Raw genomic sequence first — 27513 nt, forward strand, 5'->3', positions numbered from 1 at the left:
GGTGTGAAAACGGAGTCCACTTCCTTTATCGGGGGATAGAATGTTTTGGGTTTTTTGCTTTATTTCTGGTCACTTGGGCCTCCCCGGGGTATTTTGCATCTTCGCTGACACATAAGTCTAAATATTTTCAGTGCGAAATAAAAACACATATACAGAAAACTGACTCCGCTGCCGTATAATCTGAAAACGTTTTTCGATTCGGTCACGGTTCTCTTCTCTTTCGGTTGGAAACCAGTTGGTTGTATCAAAATCTGGACAGGTCGTATATTTTGCTTCGCATCGGCTTGGACATTTCCGATTCTGCTAATCGCAGGTCCTATAAATCAACCCCTTAAAAGCCCCAGCCGGGTACAATTTCTATACTTCGCCATACTAGACTACAAGTGCTAGATGTGTTCTATACTATGTACTATATACGATCCGATCGTCTGGCACTTCAGATCGCCATGTTTGTTGTGACGGGCGCCAAGTGAAGAGGTCGGTTCCCTGCATTCCCATTCCATCTTTAGATGTACACACACCTATTTGGATCGACTGGGATTTCATTTGAATTTTCTGATTTATTGCAGTTATAAGTTGGGGTATATTGCCCACTTATGTATTTATTTCTAGGATATTCTATTCAACTAATGATTCTACTAGTTCGAACTAAGCAACTAAACTCTTTTCATAAACTTGAATTCCACCTTCCTAAAATAATACGATGTGTTTATACATACACATATGTATATCTTCGAAATTCAATTGTCACTGCATTTGATTTCAGATAATACGCAGTAGAAGTACTTCATGTCTTTTAATAGAATGAAGAATAGAATGAAGAATGAAAAAAACCTAAGATATTGTATTCTATTTGGCAGTAAACATATCTACATATGTATGTCGCAAGGATTCCTGAGCTCGTTTGACTTCTTTTAAACACAAAAAACCAATTGTATCTGCCCTAACTTGGAAACCAAATATCCATATATGTATATTCCAGAATACAAAAGTTTTGTTTTCAGACTTACATAGAGAAAAACCACAAAAAACTCCCGTGCTTTACTTTGTATTATTTATAAGGTAATGCAAAATTTTTATCTGAAATCGACAAACCAAACAATTTTCTTACTCGGCTGGTTTTTTTGTCGTCTAATATGTTTTTAAAATCCAAATATTAACCCCGTCAAACAGGTTTCGAAAAACTAAATTCGGAATTTTCACAACAAAGTTCGTTGTAATTGCTGTCAAAATAGGTGTACAAATGTTTTGCTTTTAAAATTTTTAGTCTACATGGAAGACTTTCTAAAGCTCTTTTAAATTCAGTAGTAGTATTTTTTTTTGAGTTACACAATTTTGGAAACACATGGTTTCAAGAAAATGGCGTTTAAAGTTTGCGGTCAAGGAAAGTATGTCTCAAAATCGCTTTCACAATTTCGAGAATTAGCTTTTGAAACTTTGACACGATATTCTGAGGCAATCCTACCTATCTACCTTTTTATAAGTGTCTAAAGGTAGTTTCCCTCTTAAATTTAGTTGGAGCTACTCAACAGAAGATATTGTAATACACTTGAACAAATTATCGCATACGTTCACAAGATTTAATCGACATTTTATGATCTTCGATTGCACACAAAATGCCATCGTTCGACTGACGCGACTGTCGATGTGCGTGAGTGCGAGCGAGCCAACAGCACCACCAATAACGGTAATGGCCGAGTGAGGAGGCGAATGATTGGGCAAAGAGAAGGGCCGATTAGTCGATTGACGTTTGTCGTGCTTGTTGTTGCTTTTGGTAGGTGGAGCGTAGCTGTGAACGTTAACCCTCATTAACCCCAGTAAGAAATGGAAATTGTTGTATTTATAGTGTTCATATATTTTATTTAAATAGCTAAGCACATACATATACACACATACACATTCACAAGTTATAAATTAATTGCCGCCAAATTGAACTAAGGAAAGATGCGGATGAATACGTTAAAATTATTTATTTAAATGGTAATTTTGCTTGTGTGCTCGAAGAGTGCATTACATATAACATTTAGTACGGCTATATTAAAGTACGGCTAATTGTTATTACGATACATAAAAGTAATAAACGTTAAAACTCTTTATATATGCTGATATTTACACGGGCTGAAGAATCAAGTTGCGCTCCAAAATGAATTGCTTGTACTAAAATTATGTTTAACTGCAGCGAGTAAATTTTAACTTTAACTTTAATCGGCTGGGACGGCTGTTGTGAATTGTTTTTGTTTTTCTTGGGCAACTTAGTTACTAGTGCTTACGAGCTAGACATTTACTTTAAATTACACACGTTGAACAAAAAAACAAACATAATACAAGAACATGGGACTTGTCTAGCTGCGAGGACTCGGACGCGTGTCGAAACCAGGAATATACAATCACAAAAATTAACAACGTGCAATATTCAAGGGGCAACGGCCGCCAAGTCCTCCATTCGTCCGTTTGCTTATTTACTTCTCGTTTCGGTCGAAACAGTCTGACTGCGCGACCTAAGGGTTAAGCCAGGTCCAAATCGAGAGCGGGAGCACTATAGGACACATCGCACTGTTGTCCACCTCCGCCTCCGCCTCCACCAACAACCCGCTCACTCCCACCCAGCGGATGCTGGGGCTCCATGTAGCTGTCACTGTCGCCGCTCGTCGCCGCATAACAGGAATGGTCGTGTCACATCGAGAGCGTGCCCACTGCCGCCGCAGCAGACATCTGCGCACTGTGCTGCTGCTGCAGCTGGTGTGAGTGCGCCGCCGCCGCCGCCAAGGAGTGGCTGTGGGCAGCCAGGTGGGGATGCAGGCGCATGGCGGGAATGTTCATCGCCGCCATGGGGTTCATCGAGTGGGCCAGCGAGTGGGACAGATGCAGGCCCGGCTCCAGTTTCGCCTTGGGGTCCAACAGTTGACTGTAGTCCGCGTGCTGCACACCCACGCCCATCACATTGGGATCGCTGCCCTTCTTGTTCTGCTTGCGCTCCTTGGCGCGTCGGTTCTGGAACCAAATCTTCACCTGGCGCTCCGACAGCGATAGCGTCTGGGCCAGCTCGCTCTTGCGCCGTATGGTGATGTAGCGGGAGGTGCAGTACTCCTTCTCCAGTTCCAGGCGCTGGAAGTCGGTGTACACCACGCGGTACTTGTCCTTTGTGCGTGTTTTGCCTGCGAAAGAAATGAGGAGATGCCGCCATTAGTTGAGTTGGAGGAAAACGCTGTACAAAGAATCAACAATTTTAAGCATGCTAAAACTCAACTACTATCAATCAATAAAAGGAAAATATATTATCGCATCAACATTACCGAATAATACATTTTGAATAAATTAAAAACCTAATGTATATGTAAGGTGGAATTGTTTTTGAAAATCAGTGAATTCCATCTCTGGATACACATAGTACCTTCCACTTAACTAGCAGGAAGTCAAAATCTCCAAAGATCATGTGCGGTTTCTGTCGTCAGCCAAGTTTGCCAGCTAAAATGGGTGCCAAGCGAGTGGAGTGACTGATGGCGTCAGGTGGACAAACATGTAGCTCCTCCACATGCACGAACCAGCTCATCTTGTTATAGTAGATGACAATATTTAAATTATGATAGCCATAGAAGGCTGTCACATGGGAAGCGGCGGAATTGAAGCAGATTGAGCAGCCCCAGTCGAAGCGGTTCACATGAAAATTATTCACAAGGAGCCGACGACTCTGGACTCTGCTACGATTCTTCAAAGAATCTTAGAGAATCTTAGGCAACGTGGCCTGGTGGGCTGCGCAATTAGTCAATCTCAAATGAAATTCAAATAGAACTCGAATAATGAAAATGACGGATCGCCAAGCAGCGGGCACAGAAAAGAGCCACAGACAACGCTGGAGAGCTCATCTCCGAAAGGCACGATAAAGGCCACGGGATCGTGGCACAGTCTACCTACGTGATAAACACACCCACGCCAGCGGGAAATATTTGTGGGTAAACAGCATTTGGGCCCGGGGATTTTGCTCTAATTTTTTATGTGCAGCGATACCGTTGTGGTGTATGGTGTATCACAATTCTCACAATTAAAATTGAGCAAATAGGCAAACAAGCAAATATTTTCACAGATGATAAAGTTCAACAGCAACAGCAACAGCAACGGCAGAAGATAGGGCGCAGAGTGGCATAAGTAGGTGTTGAAGAACTCGGGATGCCCTGCGATGTATGATATATGGCCAGTGGCCAGTGACCAGTCTTATCCACAATGCAACTAGATGCACTGCTAGATGCGCCTGCGAATATGAACCACTTGACAGACTTCCTCCAATTCAGCATACCAATTTGCTTGGGTTTCGAAATCGCTGAATGCTGAAAGTGTATCGTTTGGGAAAAGAACTGTGTTAAGAATACTATAACTCTTTGTGGTAAGCCACGCTAACCGTTTCCCCAGACCCCTACCTTATCTCCCCCAACCTTGTATTTGTTCTTTACACTTTATTGCTGTCGCCGTGGCTTCTCGTTTGCTTAGTCTAATGTGGCAATCGCACGAAGAGCAACTCAGCCGTGGAGTAAACCCAGTTAAAACCCAGTTAGGCACGCACTCAATCTAGATTTTTTGCTTCGCATTATAAATCCACAATTTCCAGTCTGCCTTGCCATTTCGGAGCTTCTTGCGCGTGCGTTCTTGGCCCTCCTCCAATCTACTGATAAAGAGGGCTCGACATAGACAGAAAAATAAGTTGTTTAGAAAGAGCTGACGGATTTGAGGAAGTGCCCAAATAAAAGTGGCTAAGCTAGAACAACCGTATTATCAGGTCTTGGGATGTACTGGGTAAATAGTGGAAAATGAAGCATATTTTTGGCTGATTTCGCAATGTGCCGTAAAGTATGCGTAAGATGGATTTACTTTCGATCGGTTTACATAAATGAGTTGCTGATAAAAGTGGGATTTGCACCTTAACAATGATATTTTGAAATAAAGTAAGGAAGTCGTCTGTTTACTTTGTTTTTATGGAATGATGGAATTGAAGTGCCAAGAGGATCCACTTCTTATGATCCGTGTTATGGTTTCCTTCGCTTACATTACGACCTCATTTTCACCCAACTTCTGTGGATCAGAACATTCTCCAAGAGGCTGCGCCACAGCGGGGCCTTATCTCTGTCTAAGACCCACAAAAGCACTTGGTTGCCGCTTCCCATTGGAGGCTCCCATTTCTCACACCTGAAACGGAGGGAGCGCAAACAAGGGAAAATCCGCACGAAATCGGGGACAAACTGGAACAGGGTAGTGGGCGGCACACACATGGGTGCCGCTGGCTCCGCTGACCTTCACGGCCATAATCTAATAAATCGTACACGTACTATATATGCACAACTATAAGCCACTATCTCGGCGAGCTGAGTGTTTTATTGCGTTAATAAAGGAGGCAAGACAAACGCCATGGGTGTGGATCAACTTGATCCTAATGCTAAAGCTCCGTTGTCTGAACCTCTAAGATCTAAGATCCTACTGAGATACAGCGCCCTCCACTCTCCTCCTCTTTGCACGGAAGATAAGATTGTGAATGAATGGCAAAAATCAGAAAATACACCATCACTTCTGCAAACAATTGTGCTCGAGAATTAGTCTCGTTTATATATCTGGGATATCCGTACGTTATATGTATGTATGTACATTGTACAATATAGTGTACAGCTCGCTCGGCCGGCGTATTTTACTAGCAATTAAATAAAATGGTGCGTCAAGGTGTGACATTTTTTATGACTTTGTCACTGGGCCCCAAACGCTCGGTTGGGGCACGCAGCGTAATTTATATCAAATGAGTAAAAGGGTTCCTAACTCGATCTGTGCAACGGTTGCGCAACCCAATCGAAAGTCTGATTTTGAACTGCATTAGTGCATTTAATGCTATTGACTGCATGTGTTTGCCCTGCAGTAAGTATACCCTCCCCACATGTAACGATAGATTATTCAGTCGGCAAAGTTCTAAGGAGCGAGCGGCGTACGCACTACTAATCCCAGTTGAGGTCTGTATCAATATCGATGGAGTTACAAACTGTAGAGCTCGGATCGTTGAACATTTGTCCCGATAAGCTTTAATGGCTGTTCCCCACTCATCGAGTGCGTATGTGGCCAGGGATCTTGGGTAGGAGTTCGCTGGGTGGTTGGATTCAAATGGTTCGTTGATCGCACGCAGGCAGCACTGTGCGAAATACTCGTAATCCCGAGCTTCTCTCGTACCTCCAAGGCGTTCCATTTCTTTGGCAAACAGCAAATGCTGTGAGGAATGCGATTATAGGAATCTATCTCTCAGTGCATTCAATAATTCCCGGCCAAACAACAGCAAGCCCACCGTCGGAGTCAATTGGCCTGCAGTAACTTCACATGCCGACAAAGAAGAATTGTCCAAACAGTGGAAACAGCGATTCTATAATGTCAAACAGCAGAAGTTGAAATAGAGCAAGAGCAAGGATCATTTGAGCCATAAATTATATCAGGCTGAGGAGGTCTGGTCTGGTATGTTTCCCATTAGAGCACCTGTTGATTGCTGGGCAATTATGTGGTCCGTCCCCCGGGGAAAAATCAGTGGCCAAGGACAAGTTGCAGTTGAATAACTGAGTAACTGAGTAACTGATGCTACCAGTGCGGTTAGCTACGGTCACGGGTGGTGGTGGGTCCGCAGATGCTATGCTGTGTCCTGGATGGTCTGAATGTCCTGGTCATGGTGGTTTCTCCTCCGCCACCCCGCTGGGCGTTAATTTGTCACTGAGCGCTGAAGACATCACCCCCGTGACATCCTGGTAGAGCGGGTTCTTGTCTCTGGTCCAACAACCCGTGAAAACCTATTGGGAGACATTTATTACCTGGCTTCCATAAGTGAGCTGCGCTTGAATTTAAACGATTTTGTGGCTGAAGATTAAAGCGAAAGTCCTGTGGCAAGCGGAAGTCAGCGGAAGTCCTAGAAAGCCAGCGGAAAGAGCAATTTCGTCAATGGCACCCCAGAGGTTTGGACGCACAAACCTCAACACTCAACACTTGACTTTTTAACACCCCCCATTTCGTTCTCCCACTATTTCGCCCAGCTTAAAGACTTTTGCGAATTATTTTGGTTTTCTTTGTTTCAGCTTGTTTTGCACTGCTTTTGTTTTGTCAATTTCCAACGCCCCACCATCCTCCTCTCAGCATCATAAATGTGGGATACACATAGGACGGACGGGGCGAGTCGGGCTTATATATATATGTCTTTTTGGCTCTCACCACCAAGCGACAATATAACAATAACATTTATTTGGCATTTTGCTGCTGTTTTAGCTGCTCTTATATCGTAAATATTAGCTCAAATTACATCATAAAATCATTTGATTCGATTTGACGTTCATTTTTTCTTCTTTCTTCCTTTTCTGGGCAAAGCCTACTCAAACGGAATACGGTCCTTGGGGGGGTTTTGGGTTAACAGGGTAAAGGGTTTGTTGTAAAGGTTTTTGGCAGACTGATTCAGTTTCGTAAAGGGAAATAATTGGTAGATTTGTTGATGTCACACAATAGTTAAATGTATTTCATGTGCTTTTGAATGTGCAACTTAAGATTAGAAATGAAATATTTGAATAAAATCCATTCTTAACCAAAGGATTAGGAATCTTTTAAAATGGTAACATAAAGTATTCGCATGTAAAATTAAGTTTAAGTTCGTACCACGAACGGAAAGCCAAAATGGCCACCGTCAAAATGAAACATGCGACATGCAAACACTTTATATGGCATGCAGACATACAACATACATACATATGCAAATGTGGGTTCTTCTCCGGGTTTCCCTCTGTGGAGACCACTCCCAGATACATATAAATTCCGGTCCCACCTCCACCTCCTCCTCCATCTACTCTTTTGATCACGCTGACACGCAGCCCCATAAATGCGAGGCGGTAATGGGGCAAGAAACGAGACGGAGTGGAAATAATCATACTATCAGATCGCGTGCAACAAACGAATGCCGCTCGTACGTGCTCAGATATACACACTCATATACATATATATACATATATATAGATATAAACATATATCCGACATATATATGCGGCACGCAACCTCGTAGCACGCCAATGGCAGCGATGGCTCCACGAAAAACCTCCAGCTTTAGTTCCAAGTCTGACTCAGAGCCCGCTTTATTTATGGCCCGAACGGAGGAGAGGCGGCAGGGCGAGCGAGACGGAGGTGAGAAAGAGAGGCCAATGTGGCAGAAAGAAATGGCAGCCATCGAAGGCAAAAATGCGGCCTGCTTATGGCCTGAATGAGACGCCATTAAAGCCATAAATACGCCAAGTCAGGCAATAGAAAGATGCAAGAAATGTTAAAAAAAAAAACAGGTATTTTTCTTAGGCTCCTAAAAATTATTTTCAAATGTACGTTAATTATTTGCCACGACGACGCAAGCAATATAGTTTATGGCTATATGATTTGGGGAATATGAAAAGGAAGAATGGGTCTTTATGATCTTTCCCCCCTGCCCCTCGCTGGCAAATCAAAAATGGCATGCATCAAAACGAAAAACACAAAAATTGCATTAGAGGCAAAGAAGAAGAAAAGTTAATTATATGCAGTTTTCTTAGTAATAAATGGAAAATATGCAGGCTGTGAATACAACTCCTCCTACCGCTTGCGTCCAGCAGTTCACTCAGATCATCTAAGTTGGGCGAGCTGCTCAGGTCTGCGATTATACGGGGGGTTTCACAAGAATTATATATATGGAATTAGATATCTTTATTCTTAATGCATTATTTAGAGTATATAGATTACTACAAACGTGTGTCTTTATGTTAAGTTCTTGAGTGATTCAAGCAACTTTTACAACTTCACTCCCAGCCAATGGGTATGAAAACCAGGTAAGGAAATACTAGGAAGCCTCTTAAGAACCAACTAAAATCAGTATCATAATCCATTGAAAACTACAAGCACAATAAATATGTGAAAGCCCACTGAAGCCCACATTATTGAAAGCAAATTTGCGCTTCATAAAACTATTAGACAAAATAATGTACAATAAATTCTTACGGCTGTGCCGAGAAAGCACACTATAAATTTCCCAGCTATTTCCCACCGTTTCCCCAACGTTTCCCCTTATCTCAGTGGAAGGCGGTTGGGGTCAGTGTTCAACAATATTTGATTAAACCCCGAGGTGAAACTGAGCAAATGTTGCAGGCGCAAACAGAAACAGAATCGGAAGGGAATATACAGTGCATGTGCCCCATGTACCGAGAACCGTATACCACTAAGAGTAATAGGGCAATAGTAATCCCCGAGCTCATCAAGCGTATAATAATCCTAATCAAAGTCGGGCATAAAAATCACAAATATGGCAATCATATATACTCGCGCCCACTGGTTCATTCATGGTTTTGTGGGTCACTTATACGATGGCGGGGCATTTAATTTAGTTTTTTATAATTATTGCTACTTTATTGTATTGTTAAGCGATTAACGTTGCCCACCGGCCATATACATACGTATATGGGGTATATGGGGTATATGGGGAATTGCAAATCTTTCTTTCCGTTTTGCTACCGTATCGTAAATGTTGTCACCTCATAAAAGGAATCGCCAAACAACTCGAAAAAGAAATCACAATTCTCTGCCGCGTCACTGACTTCAGTCAGTCAATCATTCAGTTGCGGGTTGAATTTGGCCTGAGACATTAGCAGGTGTCATCCGTTCGAGCCATCATCATTGCAACGTTTTTTTTGTTGTCATAACTCAGTTTCAGTTTCAGCCGGACCACGTTGATTGACAATCGGATTTCCCTGTCACTTGGCCAAGTTGCCCCGTTTTCCCGATATGAACTACATATTCATACATACACCGAAGTATTCCTACTCGTCCATTATGGAATTACAGTTTATGGCTGAACAGGAAACGTGGCTATAATTTACAATATCTGCTCTCTCTCTCTCTTTCTTTCTTTGCTATTTACTTTCATTGATAAAATTACTTGAGGCAGGATAATGGATAGTTGGAAGAAGGTTAATGGGATTTGAAATTTAGAAGTACATACTACATTTTGCTGCAGACAACGTATGTAGAAATATTTCCAAATGGGTAAATGGGTTCGTATTCCTAAAATGTTAATTCCATTCCACGCTAAATTATAACCCGTATTTATCAAAATAAAATGTGCCAATTTCCATTTATGAATAATACTTGGCCTGACACTTTTCGTACCCCATTTTGAGCAGCTACCATTTTAATTTATCACTCCATTGAGTTGGCTGTCCCGTAACCCCAATTTAAGCTCTCGGAATCCCTAGCGCCTCCAATATAAACTCGATACGCCTCGAATGGTATATCAAAAACATGTATACGAAAGTGGAGACCTACGTGTATATATATGTACATATATACGCCTATACGGACGGACAGACGGAGACGGACGGCTGTGTGTACAGGGCTTTGGGACAAGACTCAAATTTCTGGTTATTACCAATATCAGAGCCAATACAAATAGAGCAGGAAAAGCCAAACACGATTCTGTTCTGTATTTGGACAACTAAGCCCAGAGCAAATGACACAATGGTAACAAGTCCGTGACAAATGAAGAGGGACGGCCAGCGAGTTCTATGCTAATCCCATCATGTCAATCACCAAACCAAACGCACACTCCATACTTTTCCACATAGATCAGCCCCAGCCAAAAGTCGACTTCATTTTTGACCCATGCCGGAGCGGAGGAGGAAACTTTGGACGGGTACGGGTACGGGGATGGGTGAATGGGTGAATGGGAAGGGTAAATGTCATCGGCAAACAGCGATAGTGCTGATAAGGAAAACGAACCGCACATTTGTAGTTCCACTGCAGTTAGTGGCCATTTTCAATGGCTTATCTTGACCAGGGACTGGGACGTGGACTGGGATCGGGATCGTGATCGGGATCATAAACGTATCCCGTCCATGTCGGTGAAACACTACAACACTTTACAGATGCGTCGGGAAATCAATACAAATCCAAGCCGGCCATATATTCCTTCTCTGCTCTGTTGGGTTCCCTCCTCTCGCTTTCTATTATTTATGTGGCTAGATATAAATTTTCTGTGCATATTGACACATTAAATCTCAATGTGTCAGGTGGCATTAGTTTTTATGTCCCAACACGGGCAATGCTGAAAATCTACAGACAATCCCAGTAGGAGCTCCTTGGGCTCATAGATACATTTGTTCTCCGGAGAAATTATAACGACAATAAATTATGCTTAGCAAATAAGCAAATATTGCTAAGTGCTAAGGTTCTATGCAATGAGAAGATGGCAAATTAAATGATTTTAGGGATACAAGAATCACGAGCCCTTTTTGGGGCAAGCCCAGAAGTTTAGTTTAGTTGAAACTAAAATAGTTGGAGACTTCAATTTACTTGCTGAACTATGGACGCTTAAATTTCTTGCCGTTGAATAATGATTGCATAGATTTGATCGTAAATGTCGCTATTTAGTTTTTATTGGAAGTAATACTAATTTTTATTGGTTTACGACCCTATATTGTTTTAATCAATATGCCCGTCGCAAACGCAGCGGAATCGCTTATCAACGACGCTTTTGACGTTTTAGATAACAAGCAAAGAACTTTTTTTTGTGGCCACGTTTCCATATCACTTGGCACATTATTGAAGCAACAGAAAATAGAACTCATAGCCCCATTGGGAGTAGAGTGGGTTGGGTGGGGGTTTTCACCCAGGACTTATTAACAGGGCGGGCGTTTATTTGATTCCCCACGCTAATCTAATCGCAAAACCTGCCAGAACCACCCAGCCAGCCATTGAAACAAAAGTACACGGCATCTGCATCCACCGACAATCGTGGTTGCCGTTTTATTGCCACACCCCGAAAGCTGAAACCTGAAAGCTGAAGTGGGCCTTCGACGTGCCCTGCCACATGCCGCACAAACAACAAAAATGGGGCTTTTATAATTCTATTAAAAATCACGAAATGTTAGTCATCGCCTTCGCAGAGCTGCTACGATGATTTTCTTATTGTTGGAAAAGGTAAACACACACACACGAGTTTCAATGGCTAAGATTTGTCGGATTGTTGATTATTAATTGATTACTCGGCCACCCATCAATTAAAATAAAATGCGAAAGAGATAATACTTGAACGAAGGTGGCGAAAAGGTGAGCCACTATGGCTCATGGTGAATGGGTATAAACAAAATCCAACTTTATTTTGGTTCTATAGCGCGCATACCTAGATACCATTTTTATTTAAATATTTGTACTTTTTAGCGAAATGAAATACGGCAAGAGTTACAATCAGCGCGTCAGAAAGGTGACATTTAAACAACGGAGGCTTAGGGGGGTTTTGAATAATAAATAAGACAAACTTGAGTCGCCTTGTCGGCTTGATCAGCTGGATTAGGGGCAATAAACGCTAATTGCATGCCAAACGATTTTATAGGCTTAATGGATATCGCCGATATTGTCGATATCGTCGTCTTTACTTTTCCTTTTCTCGACATGCGCCTGGGTCATAAATCGTGAGCCAAAGTGTGAGTGTTTATTCCTTCTTGTGTTTGAGATCGCTGCACTGACATCTGCATTGTGTGTTTATCAAAAGGTGTGGGGACACGGCAAACAAAACGCAGAAAACACAAAAACCCAAATAATCACATAAAATTTGCATGAACTGAGAAAAAAGTCTGATCGTTGTATATAATAACAAGTTATTATCCATGCAATTGGATAGGAACTTCTGCTATTGATATAATTTTAAAGAATGTGGCCAAACCAAAAGGCACAAACCTTTTAAAACCTTCATTTGGACACTCCACACAATGCTAATTGCTATGAGATTGGTTCCCAAATTCCTACACACTTTCAAGCCATCACAGTCCAGTCTTCTACTTGCTAGACTTTCCAACAAATGCTGGTTGTTGGTTTTTGGAAAAGTTGATCAAACCATTTACAGATGTTTATAGTTAAATTGATTTACGATACTAAATTAGTCAATGGAATCGAGACAGAGACAGAGACAGAGACAGAATCGTGCAAACAAACGGTGTAGGGGTGCCCATAAATCAAGGCGTCGGATCGGGGATCTCGCGACCCCAACAGAATATCATAAAAGTGGGGCTCGAACAGAATTTGATTTTTATGAGCTAATTGGCCATTGGACTTGGATGCGCGCCAGGTAAACGGATTCTCAAACAAGCCCATATACCTCGACAGATAGACAGGGATAAGCGCGAACAGCACGAGCTGGGCGGGAAGACAATGCACTGCATTGTGCAGAGTGTACAAAATGGGGAATATGGAAATTATGGAATCTTCGGTTCGGAATGTGGCAACGCGGATGCGGGAGAAACCCAAGCGCATCGAAGGTCAGCCGAAAGTCGGTAACACCTAAATGGTTTGGAATGACTAAGGAGTTGGTATACGAAAATTGGGGTAATTGACGTCTCCCCAACTCAAAGCCCTCGATGACTAAGCTCTTAGTAAGACAAGCTAGTGACAATTGGAAGTATAGCCTTCAACATCCCGGAAAAAGAAAGAGATCGCTTGATCATGACCCGTAATAACCCTAAATGGTATTGTATTGATTAATGTACGTATGCGTAATATTCTCGTAATAATAGTCTTCAAGGACTCACCTGGTTGTGGTTGTGCTGGATAGGCGGGCTTCTTCATCCAGTCGAAGTATGGCGGCTTCGATGGCGATGTCCTGTTGTTGTTGCTCACCGAATTGTTATTGTTGTTGTTGTTATGGTTGGACGGGCTATTGTTGTTGTTGTTGTTATTGTTATTGGCGACGGCACTCAGATGGTGCGCCAAGTGATGATGCGGCGACGAAGCAGAAGTTGGAGCTCCCGGGCTAGAGATCTCCGAGCCCGAAACGGTAATCGGCGGGGATGGCAGACCCTCGGCGATATGCTGCTGATGGTTAGGTGGTGCGGAACCTGGTCCTCCATCAGTGGCCCCACCAGCACCACCGCCTCCGAGGCTGCTGTTGGTCTCGTTGAGCTGGGGCGCACCCGGTGCACCGCCGCTACTGCTGCTCCCAGAACTGGCGGAACTGCTGGAGGCATGGGCATGATGATGGTGGTGCTGCTGCATCAGTTGGTGGGCCGTTGTGGGCACATTCTGGACAAAGTTGTCCGCCGTGCTCGAGGCGGGTGAGTGCCACTCGCCGGCAGAGGCCGCCGCCGCCGAATGGAACATGTGATGGGAGTTGTAGTACATCTGGTGGGCAGCGGCCGCATGGTGGGCAGCATGCGAGGAGTCCACATCGCCCAGAAACTGGTGGTTCGGTGGCGTGTGGTGGTAGTTGGGCGTCCAGTTCCATGGCTGACCCGCCGCCGAGGCATAGGCCAAATTTGCGGCACTGTGCTTTTGTGTGTAGGGCAGTGTATTGTAGTAGTGCGAAACCATTTTGAGGTTATATAAGGGCGCTTTCTCCGAAGATAATCCCTGTGTTCGGTACTGTGTCCCAATAATCCCAATAATCCCGCGTTTGTCTTCTAGTCTCTCCACTTGATGGCCAATTTGTTTTAATTGCACATTTTCTGGAGTTTCAGTTTGGGTTATATTGGGTATTTTGCTATGTCAATCTTTACAGTTATCACTTGGTGGATTGGTTGGTGATGTGTTTTAGGGGCACAATCACATACGAACGAGATATCGATAATATTTCGAACCACTATTATTCAGCACTCACTCACGAGATGGATTTTATTTTCCAGGGGTATAAAATCAGTAGATATTTGAAGTGTTATTCCGTGCGTGGCGACGTCAACTCAGTACGCAAGTCGAACACGTACTGAAACCCAGAGCAAGACACGTACTGATAAAAAATCCAAAGCAGTGGAAAATCAGATAAACAGGCAGAGAGGCTCAAACAAAAACAACCACCGCTGTCGACCCTAACCGGTTGTCTCTTTCTGGCGCACGCAAACTGCCTTTACATTGGATTTTTTAACCCTCATTTCCGTTGCACGTTCGAAATTCAAGATGGCCCGTGTGTTTGACTACCGCTGTCTCTGTCTGCCTGGTGCTCCAGCTCTTTCGCACCGCTTTGCGATGGCTGGCAGGCACGCCACGCTGGCCACGCCCCTTTGAGCCAGGTATGCAGTTTGTCGTAATATCTTGGCCAAGAAAAACCCCTTTTTCTTTATAGCCCGCTTTCGATTTGTACGTACTTTAATTGCAATTGCCGTTGGCTAATTAAGTAATTGCAGAAATGCGTGTGTGTTATGCAATTAGTGGCTGTAAAATGATGTTACCACGGTCGTAATAGTCGCGGCATATCTCTATCTGAAGAATAATCAATGTTTTATCCTCCGGGTTTTATTCTCCATACCCATAAACCGTGTTTGATCTGCACACATTTGATATGGTTACAGCTCCATTGTCCAGACTTTTGGTGTTTGCCAAGCAATTTCCGTTTATATGAGCGTCTCGATATTGTCGTAAAACTCTGGTTATAGTTGTAAAGCTGAAGCCATATATGATATTGATATTAAGTTGATATAAAATCAGAACACAAAAATTGCGGAAGAGGTCTGGCTTTGATAAACGGCTGCAAGTGATACAAGGAACTTTGCAAAAGAAATTTAAATGAATTACTTCAAATGAGGTGGATGTGCTACTTTTAAATAATAGTCCGTTCAGATCTAATCAGGCAATGTGCATATATAGAAAATACGTTGGTCTTGGATTGAATACTAATTGATTAAATGGGTGGAATTTAAATAACAAAGCACATCATCATATTTCACAACAACTTTTGCAATAATAATAACACTAAACTCATATACAAAACTTCCTCACTAACATAAAAACTTATAATTGAACGTAAATTATATATGTAATAATAAATAAATCGATTTATTTATGCTTTATGACAGACACGCGTATGATCATTAGATTGAAACGCGCCTAATTATTATAATATTGGCAATATAACAAATTCAAAATATTCATATTGTGTCATTAATTAGGTTTAATAAAACTATATACTCGTATACGAATATTTGAACCGTTTTTTCTTTTATTTTATTTACTTAAAATTCTATTTAAAAAATTTAATTGTAATTGGAATAATGTATTGGTGGTTAATCAATTTTTACATATCCCCGGTCACATAAAACTTCCTTCAAAAGATATTACTTATTCCACCCATTCCTATTCATTTTTCGCAAGAATTTCTATTCCGCTGCTAGTCCCAATTGTATTCCCTAAAAAGAACGCTAAGCTCGCGCCGATTGAGTAATCCCGTGAGTTCCAGAAATCCTCTATAGATCATTAAAAACTAAATTCATTGATTGCCGCGTTGGTCGTCGGTAGAGGATCGTAAAACTGCAAATGTCGTCTAATAATTGAAAACGAATGCAGCTGACACAATGGAGGATAGCCGATATGAAAGTCCGGAAAAGGGCTCGGGAAACGGGCACAGGCACAGGCACAGAAGCACCCAGGGCAGTTGGCCTCGCGCGGGAGGTACTTTAAACTCACTTATTAACGCTGAACTACCAAAAACTGGTTCGGGTTCGTGTGCAAACAAAAAACCCCTTAATGTCCGTAAGACAAAACCTACTGAAAAACAATCGAAGACCCGCGCACAAGAGGTGATTTTATGATTACGCGAACGCGATCGCGATCACGACCCAAAGACCAGCATCCAGGATGCGATCGTAACGGTCGCGCGAGAACGGGGACACCAAACAAGGCCTATAAGGTGGTGCTGGTGGGCTGACCTGCCCATCGATCGGAGCGGGCCCATAAAGTTCACACAACAATTAGGCAGCCACAGCCCAGATTTGTTTTTTTTTTTCTTCTTTTTCGCAAACCATCAACAATTCGGTGGAATTTACTGCGTGGGCTGGGCCTGGAAGGGTAGGTCCTATAGTAGGCACTATAAGGTTGGGCTCCTAGTCTTGTTCCAGGCACGGGCAAGTCATGTAACACGGTGTTACCTGGAAGTCATTAGGGGCACACAAAAAGGCTAATCCCTAAGTGATCTATGTAAACATATGGTAACTGCCCTCTAGGCAACTTCGAGATGAATCATGAATGCTGAATTTCTGTTCATATTATGATTGCACACCCCTTTAAACAAATTCTGCAAATCTTTGTACAAAGCTCTATCGTGAACTAAATTTATCACTAAACTAGTTCTAAATACTATTATGTTGCTGTTTGATCATGAAATACAATGTGTTTATGCAATAAAAATATAATCTTTATAATCTATCCTCGACGATTTGCCAAGGAAACGATCATCGAAGGCCCCGAATCCATTTCCAAATTCCATCCTACCAATGAAAGCTTTATACCAATCTGTAAAACACTCTAATGCATCTCTATCTGCCTATCGTAAATTAAAATCTGTCCCCGCCATTGACGTTAACAACCTGCCAAGAATTCAATGGCATTTATACATATTCCCTCAATTATGTTAATAAACCCATAAAGAAAGCAAAGCAAGCGCCATAGCCCATAAAGCAGACTCCAAAATAAAACTCAAGGGGCAATCAGACCATTAGAGATATGTCCCCGTTCCAGTCCCAAGTCCCAGCGACTTGGTCCGATATAATAACTTATATCTGTGGGATGGAACATACACTCGTAATGTGTTTGTCGACGCCAGACAAATGTGAGTATGAATGTGGACGTGTCTTCGTCGTGCGGCATTTGCTGTTTGTCGGTTCGTTTACGTTTTTGAGAGTTTTACGGCCGATTGCCCGGCCAAACCCCTCCAGAAACCACGTAACCCCGTTCCACCCGTAACCCCCAGCCGATCCCACAGCAAGTGCATTTGCGTTGTACGAGCCACCGCCTCCTTCGCCATCGCAATCAAACACCTTTATGAGTGCCGCGACATTGGCGATAAAATATCGTTGTTAATAAAACAAATTTGGGAAAGCCCAAAATATTTTCGGATTCGCAGGCAACGAATTTTTAGGTAATTTTCCAGGATAATTGCCAATTTAGATCAATCAATTGGGCTTAACTATCATTGCTAAAAGATCTTTTCCACTATGGCCACATCCGAACAACATCCGAAAGTGTAATATAATATTTTGTGGTGGTTTTATTTTCATTATACCGTCATTGTCGAAAAATAGGCATTTATTAACAATGTTATGTATAGCGTGGGTTAAAATAGGATTTTAAGGTAAACAAATTTAAAAAAGTTTCGCTTAAAAACAAATTAAATACAAAAGGAATTTTGCTTTGATATAAATCTCGCCCTAGTGAGTGCCTCAAAAACGAAGTGCACAACAAAATGATTGGAACATGCCACAGTAAAATAGGAATACAGTATGTAAGAACCACAAGATACAGATCAATCGTACGTAAGGTTAGTGTCAATTTCTTTTGAAGTATCTAGAGTTGAAACCGACATAAGCTAGCGGGTTTATAATTTAATGAGTAAAAGCGTATCAAAAATATATTATTTTTCGTTAGGTAGCGAACTTTGATTTTCGTTGATATGCATTGCTAATTTCTTAAGTTGTGGTAACGACTTTACACGAATTTAGAGTCAACAATGATTAAATATTCGACTTATTTGCGTATTATAAATATTAACTTACGGTCAAATTTAACCATACAAAATGCTATTTATTAAACAATCAATAAAATAAATTATTAAAACGGAAAATTCAATTCTTTTAACCAAGGACTGCCTAACAGCAATGAATATTTTCAGAAAATCCATCTGTCACTCTAGATCCAGTTAATTAGTACTTTGCGGCTTTTGATACAGTTCTTCCTGCTGGGCATCCATTTCGTCAAATCTCTTGGACACGCCAATATGTTGATATGCAAGCAAGGCTAAGCACACAGATTCACAGCTAATGAACCAAGGCTTTTATATCGCTACAGATGTCTATTTATATATGTACAGAGGGGAATTGCTCGTTCCATCACTTCTACGCGGAGCCTAGAACCTCATTGAGGATCATTTCGCGGGTCATTAGCTGTCCGTTGGTGACACGCGTCCGCGATCGACTCCGACTGAGCTGGGCCCTCCGCTCCGCTCCCGCTGGTCGTTGTCGCCGGGCCTGTCGATTTCGCTGGCCAAAGGCAGAGCCTGTTTGCAGCGCCTCCAACAGACTGTCCATCACGCCCTCCTGCGTCTGCGGAGCATCCATGTCAACCACTGCCTTTTTACGCTGCTGGCGCTCTTGTTGCTCTCGAGCGGACTGTTCTCGGGCCTCCTGCAGACGGCGCTTCTTCTCCAGCTCCTCGCGTACCCGGACATTGTCGTTGTGCGCCGCTTGGAAGGCGTCTTTGAAAGTCTTGATGTCTGCGAAAAACTCCTCCATTGTGTATTTGCTGGGATCGAACGCATAGTACTCGCTGAGGTCCTTGAAGAGCTTCTCCATTTGCAGCTGCATTTTGCCTGAAATTAAGCCGAATGTTAGATAAATTGTCCTTGCATGAAATATTCCTTCTGATCCGAAGCATTAATCTTACCCAGCACATCAACTTGTTGTCTGCACTCCTCGGCAAACTTGCCCATCACCTCGCTAAACTTGTCATCATCACACTGCGGCACCTTGTTGTTCTGAAGATCAGTTTCCAGGTTCTTCACAGCCGAATTCATTTGCCTCATTGCTTTTTGGATGGCATCCATGTTAACACGCGACGCTTTATTAACATGCGATAGATCGTCGTAGAAGTTAAGTGCATCTGGGAATTTCTTCTCCACCAGGTCAGCCAGGTAATGCAGCAATGTCTGCTTATTATCCGCATCCTTCGTATTGGACAGTTTTGTAAGATAACTGATCTCAAAGCCAAAGGCGGCCTCGTTTTTGGAGCCCGAGTTCATGTAGTTTCCAAGCAAGAGAATAAGCTCCAGGATCTTTGAGAACTTTTTGCTATTCCGGACCTCTTCGCATGCTGCAGTTCCAGCCACAATATCGGGTTTGATATCCTGCACCATGTCCGCATAGGTAAGCTTGAAGTTCAAATTGTGAAGTCGCGGCGAAAGACGTTTGATTTCCCCTAGAATTAAGTAAAATATTATTTGGTGCCTTCTGAATTACAAATTGCATTCTTCTTACCTATTGTGGCTGCAAACTGCTCAATTGGCGGTAGCGGTTCGCCCTTGGCCTTTATCTCCTGCAAACGCTTGAGTTGCTCTGGCGGCGGAAGGTACTGGATAAGTTGCTGCAGGATATTGGAGGACAGGATGGCGGTGTCGCAGCGCAGCAGGCAAATCTTGATCTGTTCGTAGGACAGATGCTTCAGCGATCCTCCCAACATAATCGCTAAATTCTGAGCAGTTTTCGAGTCGAGCACACGAAGATCAACATTTTTCTTTGTCAGCGTCGTCGGCTTATCAACCGCATCCTTCTGTTCTTTCTTCACAGGTTTAGAGGAGAATTTCACTGCCAGCTCTGCGAGGAAATCGTCTTGGGCCAGCTTATCCTCCTGGCACTTGACCCAGAACGCCTTATCGGACATTTTGGCCGGGACAATGGCCTTCCAGTTGGCCCGCTTCATGGGGTTCTTGACATCCCACTTCTTCTTCGGTTTCAAGCCATGAGGCAAAACGGGAACCATGGGCCCCATCATCATGGGCGGCGGTGGGGGACCTCCCGGACGCATCATGCCAGGCATAGGTGGAGGCGGTGGGCCTCCCATCCCGGGCGGTGGAGGAGGTGGGGGCGGTCCACCTACCCTTCCGGGCATGGGAGGTGGTGGCGGAGGCGGAGGTCCACCACCTGCTCTGCCCGGCATAGGTGGTGGCGGTGGGGGCGGAGCCCCACCTCCTCCTGGCGGAGGCGGGGGCATGGGTATATTTACTTTGGGTAGCTTATTGGGCGACGGAGCCGCCACACCATTAGCCTCCATCAGCTTGACTTTCTCCTCCAGATGAGCCGCCTTCGCTTCCGCCTCTTGCTTGGCACTCTCCAGCTGCTCGATCTTCTTCTCGTACTCCTCCGACCGCTTCGACTCCTTGGCCTTTGCCTTCTCCACAATATCGTCCAGCAGTAGCGAGGTGTCTATATTAAAGTTCCTGTTCTCAAAATTCGGATCACAGTAACCCTTGTGGAAGACGATTTGCGATATGCACTCCTCAATCAGTTGATAATAGGCAGGTCGGAAGTAGAAGTCATCCCTGATATACAGCAAATGCTGCAGGATGGATAGGAAATAGGGTTCGGAGGTGGTGTCAGTCACCAGGTTCTTCAGCACATCGAAGCAATCGGTGGCATCGTCCATGTTGAAGGTGACATTATCGAAGCGCTGTACAAACTCCTCGAAATCATCTTCGCGGATCTCGTTGAAGATCTTGAAGTGCTGTTGCAGGGCCTCGTTATTACTGGACTCGACGATTTTGGTAAACTCCTCTAGGCGATCATATAGACCCATGCGCATAATCTCACACCGCAGATGCAAGCGGAAGTTCAAATCAGTGGGCGTATTGGTGAGAGTATTAATAAAAATCAGACTGTGACAGGCCAACTCCCGTTTGGGGTCCTGTTTACCCGATGCAAACAAGGCATCCACAATGGGTCGAAAGCGTTCGCTCGCTTTAAAGGATGTGGCTGCAATAGTGGTTATTGCTCGAAGAACCTTCTCGTAGCCATTTCGCTCATAGACAATGCAAAAGGAGGCCAGTAGCTTGAGGGCTTCGCACATGGTCTGCGGTTTCCGGGGATCCAGGGATTGCGCCAGCAGCAGCACGACACTATGCTGATCCGGATTGAGCACCACGTTCAGACCCCATGTGTTGTTCATGATCGCCTTCAGGCATCGAATCGCTTCGAACTCGATCTTCTCGTAGCTGGCATCATTCTTTGAGCGGGCCAGCAGCTTCTCGATCGTCCCGATGCCCGCCACTCCAAACTCCTTGATCCACGAGATCGGATTGCTGGTGAGCGCCACGCGCAGAGATTCCACACATTGGTACACCTTGTGCGTGCTGTGCTCCCCATTCTGCAGATATTCCACATAGTCTATGGGCTTCTCGAAGCGGGAGTTGGCGCTGCGCTCCAGTGAGTTTTTACCTGGAAGAGAAATCGTAGTTGGAGTCGGATGAGTGAGCGTATTAAATTTCTGTAAGCCTACTGGACACCGGAATTTCACATAGTAATCATAGGAATAATGTTTGGTAAACACCTATTTGTATATAATCTGGTCAGTTCTTAGCTACAGTTATTGATAATTATAGTTTTAACCCTATTTTATTTTAAAGTTTCACACTTTTGATTCCAAATATACATAAGTTTGCACAATAGCAAAATAGAACAAAATTTATCATTCAGCTCACGTTTGTGGTGATAAGAAGTATTTCTGGTTCGTACTCAAGGCTTTTAAATTTAAAGAAAGAGGTTTGCCTCCCACTGACAACACCCCTGAATTTAGTCATATCAGCACTGACTCATTCTTCCCTATCTTTACTCTGCAAAATCGACATACTTTAAATCGTACTTTCCCACAGAGGCATATTGGCTATTTGATAAGAAAGTCACTTAACTAACGCTTAATTACCGCTTAAGAGGTGCTAATCTGGAATGTAATCTTTAATAAGATATGTTAAACAAACTTGTAACCATAAAATCAACACATTAAAATACGTAATTGTGCATTAAATTGATTGCTGGCACCAGTGTTTTTCTCACTTGAAGCTTGTACATTTCATGCTACGAAGATACATATTCTAGGTGGCTCAAATTTGTATATAATGTTTACACTTTGAAGGTTCGGCATAGTTGCTGCACAACTTTATCTGGGAACTTAACTCTAAGAATCTGAGATAAGGGTAGTTAAAAAGCAATTACTTCGCCCCACCTGTAGAAGGGAGACCTTCGCTGAAAGAGCACCTACCCTTTTCTATAATTACCTGACCACTGACAGCAATCAAATTGGCAAAAACCTGCCCACAACTTATTCGTTTATCCGTGAAAACTCAACTACGCTAACTGTTTTATTAATTAACTCAAAACGGCAAACGAAGCGTGTTAATGAACAGCTTTTTGTACGGATCTTTTTTGTTGTCGACCAGTCCATTGTTTGTGCTTAAAATTTAATTTCGCAACAAGTGGGTTCTGCCACAATAAACACGACCCACAAATACTTATTTCAGTTTTTATTTACCTCTCACTCGGAGCTATCTGCACCTATAAGATACGATTTTGCCGCAGCTGAAGCTTACTGACAGACAGGCGTCAGAATTTATTTTCAGCTCGATTTTGTCATAATGTGTTTAACGTTTTCGCATATTTGCATTTTATGATCGTTCCAAAGTGTAAGGAAAATCACCTATACAGCTCGAGAGACCCAGAGCAAAACTCTCTGCCTACTACACTGAAAAGTAAGCCTAAGTTAACACGATTAGAACTGATTAAACGTTGAAAAAAAAAAACAAAAGCTCTAACAAATTAAATGTACATATATTGCATAATAATCCCATTTAGATTTATAAATAGTAGTCAATCTTCGTTACCTAGATTTGTATACGATGTTCAGTAAAATTATTCTCTGTGCACATACATATCCATCTCTCGCCTTCGCGTTGCACTGCTTATTCAACAAAAAGACCGAAGCGCGAAAAAAGAATCGTTTTCTCACTGCCACTTGACGTAATTTAAATTGTATAATGTGCTGTGCATGGTGGAGGAAATCCAATGTCTTCGCATTTTCACTTTTTGCGCTCCACTTTGTCACGCATTCTCCGTAGTACATGGCGTACATATATACTTGCTATTACTTGATAGATAGTCCGAGGTTGTGGCGCAATTCAGCGTTACAAACGATAAGAGAACTCTGATTCCACACTCTGCAAGACTGATAATGGACCATGGCCATGGGGAACTAACTGGAGCGAAACCCCAAGAATGAAGCTGAAAGCAGAGCTGACTTTTCAGCGGGCGATGTGGTACAGTGATAACTAGCCCGAGGGTACAGTAGAGTACTTCCCGTACTACTCTTGGTAAATATGTGAATGAATACCATGTAAATACAGAAATGTGTGAGAATATTCCAGCTACATAATATCGTTATAATAATTCTAGAAAATATTTAAGAAATAAAATTAACAAAGAAAGTTAATAAAATTAACTTTGAAAGTTATCACACCTTGAGAAATTGAAGAGTTCACTTATCTAAAGGAGCGTTGGCCAGAAAGTAAATGAGAAATATTGGCGGTATAAAATAGAACCGAACATGGCCACAAAGCAAATTGGCGCTGAGTAAACAGAAAACGAAATTCGCAGTGACACGCACACAGCAAAACGGGGAAAGCACACGGACACGAGTACCGTTACCTTCTTATCTTATCAGAAGCGGAATGCAGTATTCCCCGGCACACGGCAAAAGCAATGGTAGAAGGCAGAGTCATCAAGCTCGGTTGCACAAAAATCGATGGTGAGCTGTTTGTATACCCTTGCAGAGGGTATTACAATTTCGCCAACCAGGTTGGCCCTCCAAAGTAACCTTGAACATTACGGATTAGGGAGTACACTATACACTATTTAAGATTACGACTGGATGGAGGTGTTCTACACTTTCCAATAGGAAATAATTATACAACATTAGGAGAGTTTGCTCTTGCATTGCTCTTCGTCGCGTTCTTTACCTTTCAAATGCCACATTATCATCTTCTGTCGCTCCTCCTTCGATTTGGCCAAAAGGGGCTCCCTCTTGTCTTTCGGAATGTTCATGTCCTCAATGATCTCCAGGAACTTGGCGTCCAGTTCCGCAACGGTTAGCTGCTGGATATACTGCTCAAAATCCTCCACGCCCGGCACCACATAGTTGTCCGCGGACACGGGTCGTCCGCCATGGGCCAGGGTTCCACTGCTGATTGTTCCGCCCTTGGACTTTGAGGGTCTTCCGAACAGGCTGTCCAAGAGCCCGCCGCCCGTGGATTTCGTTTTCTCGTGACGAGACATTCTGCAAAGAACACAGAAAAGTTGAGTTTGCTTCCACTGCTTTGTATAAGTTTAAAAATCTAACCCCAGCTTTTTGAGGCGCATTTCGGTGGATAGCTAGGCGAAAACTAAACAAAGATTTAACAACGATTTTCGAGGCATGCGCAGTCCTTCAGTTCTCCAGTATTTTTGGGGAGACAGCTTAACAGCTGTTCTTTGTTTACAAGTGTTCGAGGCGAGCAGACCGCCATTTCTGATGGCTTTCCAACGAATGCATCCAATCGATGGACGGATGGATGGGAGGTGGTCGATCATTATCAGCTTGGGTTTATTTACAATTATCTGGGGTGCCGTAATGTCGATTCAGCCTCAACGGAGTGTGGAATTTTCAATTAACACGTACATTCTGAGGGAACGAGGGCCAATACAGTGGTTCGTCAGCTGGGGTATGGTGCCATATTCCTTTAACATGTTTTACAATCTTGACAAAAACGCATACAAAAGTAGGAGGAAATGCAGTACGAATTGTTTATATGGGTAGAGTAACACTGCGTGACTGTTAGCAGCAAAAAAAAAAAATTAAAAATTATTAGAAAATGAACTACTCCGTATTTAATGATTTGAATTTATATATGGGGAGATACAGGTACAAATTTTCCAATTTAGAATCCGAACATTGTGCTTTCCAAAACTTTCGAAGCGTGAAAACGGCTGATTATAATTATAAACAAAAACAAAAAACAGTATGCCGCAGCAAATTGGACAAATTCATTAATACTGCGCACTAAATTTACAAAACGATGCGATAATTGCGGCGAGCCAAAATAGGAATTAGCACGTTACTTGTAGAGCTAAACGGAGAGCCAAACGAAATAAGAGAGAAATTGGTAAGAATACATATGTATGTATGTGGCTATTGAGTGATTCACTTGGCCAGGCTGAACTGCTGGCCGTTAGCGTTTGAACATTTGAATTGCCTTGTATTGAAGGATGCGCTGGGAGCACGCGTTGGCTTTTTGCGTTAGCTTGGCCAACGCAACTAATGAATCACTAATGGAATCGCAGCAGCTGGAGAGGTAGAAAAACAGAAAAATCCAATAAAAAGGCAAACGAGCAACAGGTTTTGCGGATGGTTCTGGCTCGCTACACGGAAAGCAAACTACTTAACTGTACGATTTGTTTGAAATATAAAAAAAACGATGGGTATTAGCACTAATAATTTGTATTAATTATAATTATAATTAATCATAATTAATTTGCAATTTAATTTCGAGAAATGAGAGCAATAAGATAATAAAGCAGTCAATGCTTGCAATGCAAGGGATTATTCAATAAATATGTACATATGTATGTGCATCGCTATTTTCTGCAGTGCAGCGAACAGGCGTGCCAACTGTCGGCAAATCATTCACAATGCTCGGCTAGAGAAATCAAATTTAATATTTCTTGTGACTCCGCAAAAGGCCAATTGTGAATGGAGTGGTGTGTGTGGGCAGAGGAGAGTGCCAGGGGAGGGGGCGAAAGTTGAGTGGAGAGTGGAGCGACAAGATCAAGCAGGGCAACCATTTCTTTTCAGGTCGCTAGTACACATAAGCATGTAAGCATGTGCGGAGGAAATGCTTTCAACAAGATTTCTTTTGCCAAAGAATTTACAGCAATTGCCTCTTTCTCTATTTTGTTTACATGCACTGCGTCTCTTTCCCTCCCCTCCCCGCCCCACAACCAAAGCAACCGTCCCTCCGGTCGACACTCCTTGCACAGACCGATCTACATATGTCTTTCTCTCTTCCTCTCTGACATTAGTTGTGTGCTGCAACTGCGAAAATGTAAACAAGTATAAAACCGTCCAATAACCGCTGGAATTCCGAAAAACGAAGCAAGAATAGGTAAGAATGCGCTCACCTTCGTTTTGATATCTGTGTCGCCTGCTCACTTTTGATTTTTTTTCGGTGGTTTACGTCATAAGACCAGAAAAATAATGGCTTGCCACTCTCACACAGATAGAGCCTCACACACACTTGCGCACTCACACAAACTCGCGATCAAACGGCTTTTGTTGTGGTTGTTGTTTTTAGGCTCTGGCTTTTTGTTTGTTTTATTGCGCGACGCTCGGCACAAAAAACAAGCTGCGCACACCGCTTCGAACACCTTTTCTTGCTGTGTAGTATTTTATACTTATTTAGTTGTTGCTTTTGGTTTCGACTTTGGGCCACTTGTTGCTCATCAGCCGCGAATGACACATGGACCGCAGTCGGCTATCGGGTTTTTGTGCAACGCAAACACAGGTCTTTCTCGTTTTTAGCCACTTGGCATGCAGATTGCTAGCTCTTCACGGCCGTTAATTGCGAAAAAAAACAATTTCTTAGCACAAGCGATTCGTTTTGCTCAGCGCGTTGAGTTGATCGGAATTAGTGTGACCGCAGGGGGATCGCTCAATCATACCACACTCATTTCACGGGTAATGGAAATACACTTTTTGGACTTAGCCTGTACTCGAACCAAACAATGAGCTGTAAGCCCGTTTTAACCAAATATTTTTAAAACTAAATTTTGGATTGTATTTTCCACCAACTTTTTATTGGTACCAATTTAAAATCTGTAAAAGTCTACAGGTATTTCAATAATATAAATATGTACGTATATATGAAAATTAATTATTATAGAATACCGTCACACAAAAAGTGTATTTAATGAA

General features: G+C 42.8%; 2 protein-coding genes and 2 long non-coding RNA genes across 5 annotated transcripts; 2 read left to right on the forward strand and 2 right to left on the reverse strand.

The window, feature by feature from the left end:
• Positions 1-1955: 1955 nt before the first annotated feature.
• Positions 1956-14708, reverse strand: LOC6530315 (homeotic protein caudal). Its single transcript, XM_002091206.3, has 2 exons — positions 13581-14708; positions 1956-3155 (listed from the first exon to the last, which is right to left on the reverse strand). Exons 1-2 carry the CDS (start codon positions 14356-14358, stop codon positions 2674-2676), a joined length of 1260 nt encoding a protein of 419 aa, XP_002091242.2. The 5' UTR covers positions 14359-14708; the 3' UTR covers positions 1956-2673.
• LOC120321030 lies at positions 3186-4954 on the forward strand. The gene is made up of 2 exons (XR_005560587.1): positions 3186-4542; positions 4601-4954. It is a non-coding gene; the product is annotated as an uncharacterized LOC120321030 (long non-coding RNA).
• A 117-nt stretch (positions 14709-14825) lies between the features above and the next one.
• LOC120321029 lies at positions 14826-15293 on the forward strand. Its single transcript, XR_005560586.2, has 2 exons — positions 14826-15050; positions 15104-15293. It is a non-coding gene; the product is annotated as an uncharacterized LOC120321029 (long non-coding RNA).
• A 2746-nt stretch (positions 15294-18039) lies between these two features.
• On the reverse strand, positions 18040-27237 carry LOC6530316 (protein diaphanous). 2 transcript variants are annotated; one of them, XM_015196473.3, is made up of 5 exons: positions 26721-27237; positions 24524-24840; positions 20001-21953; positions 19411-19941; positions 18040-19336 (listed from the first exon to the last, which is right to left on the reverse strand). In XM_015196473.3, exons 2-5 carry the CDS (start codon positions 24837-24839, stop codon positions 18864-18866), a joined length of 3273 nt encoding a protein of 1090 aa, XP_015051959.1. In that variant the 5' UTR covers position 24840; positions 26721-27237; the 3' UTR covers positions 18040-18863. The 2 variants fall into 2 exon arrangements, with proteins under 2 accessions (XP_015051959.1, XP_002091243.2); XM_002091207.4 differs by lacking the exon at positions 26721-27237 and adding an exon at positions 24904-25058.
• Between the last annotated feature and the right edge of the window lie 276 nt (positions 27238-27513).

The sequence above is a fragment of the Drosophila yakuba genome, chromosome 2R, assembly GCF_016746365.2.
Source record: "Drosophila yakuba strain Tai18E2 chromosome 2R, Prin_Dyak_Tai18E2_2.1, whole genome shotgun sequence".
Taxonomy (NCBI): Eukaryota; Metazoa; Arthropoda; class Insecta; order Diptera; family Drosophilidae; genus Drosophila; species Drosophila yakuba.

Coding starts and splice junctions, on each gene's coding strand:
- LOC6530315 (XM_002091206.3), bottom strand. CDS start 14,358: ATGGTTTCGCACTACTACAATACACTGCCCTACACACAAAAGCACAGT. Junction 3,156..13,580: donor TCCAGCACAACCACAACCAG/GTGAGTCCTTGA, acceptor TTTCTTTCGCAG/GCAAAACACGCACAAAGGAC.
- LOC6530316 (XM_002091207.4), bottom strand. CDS start 24,923: ATGCGCCTCAAAAAGCTGGG. Junction 21,954..24,523: donor GATAATGTGGCATTTGAAAG/GTAAAGAACGCG, acceptor TTTCTCTTCCAG/GTAAAAACTCACTGGAGCGC. Junction 19,337..19,410: donor ACAACAAGTTGATGTGCTGG/GTAAGATTAATG, acceptor GCTTAATTTCAG/GCAAAATGCAGCTGCAAATG.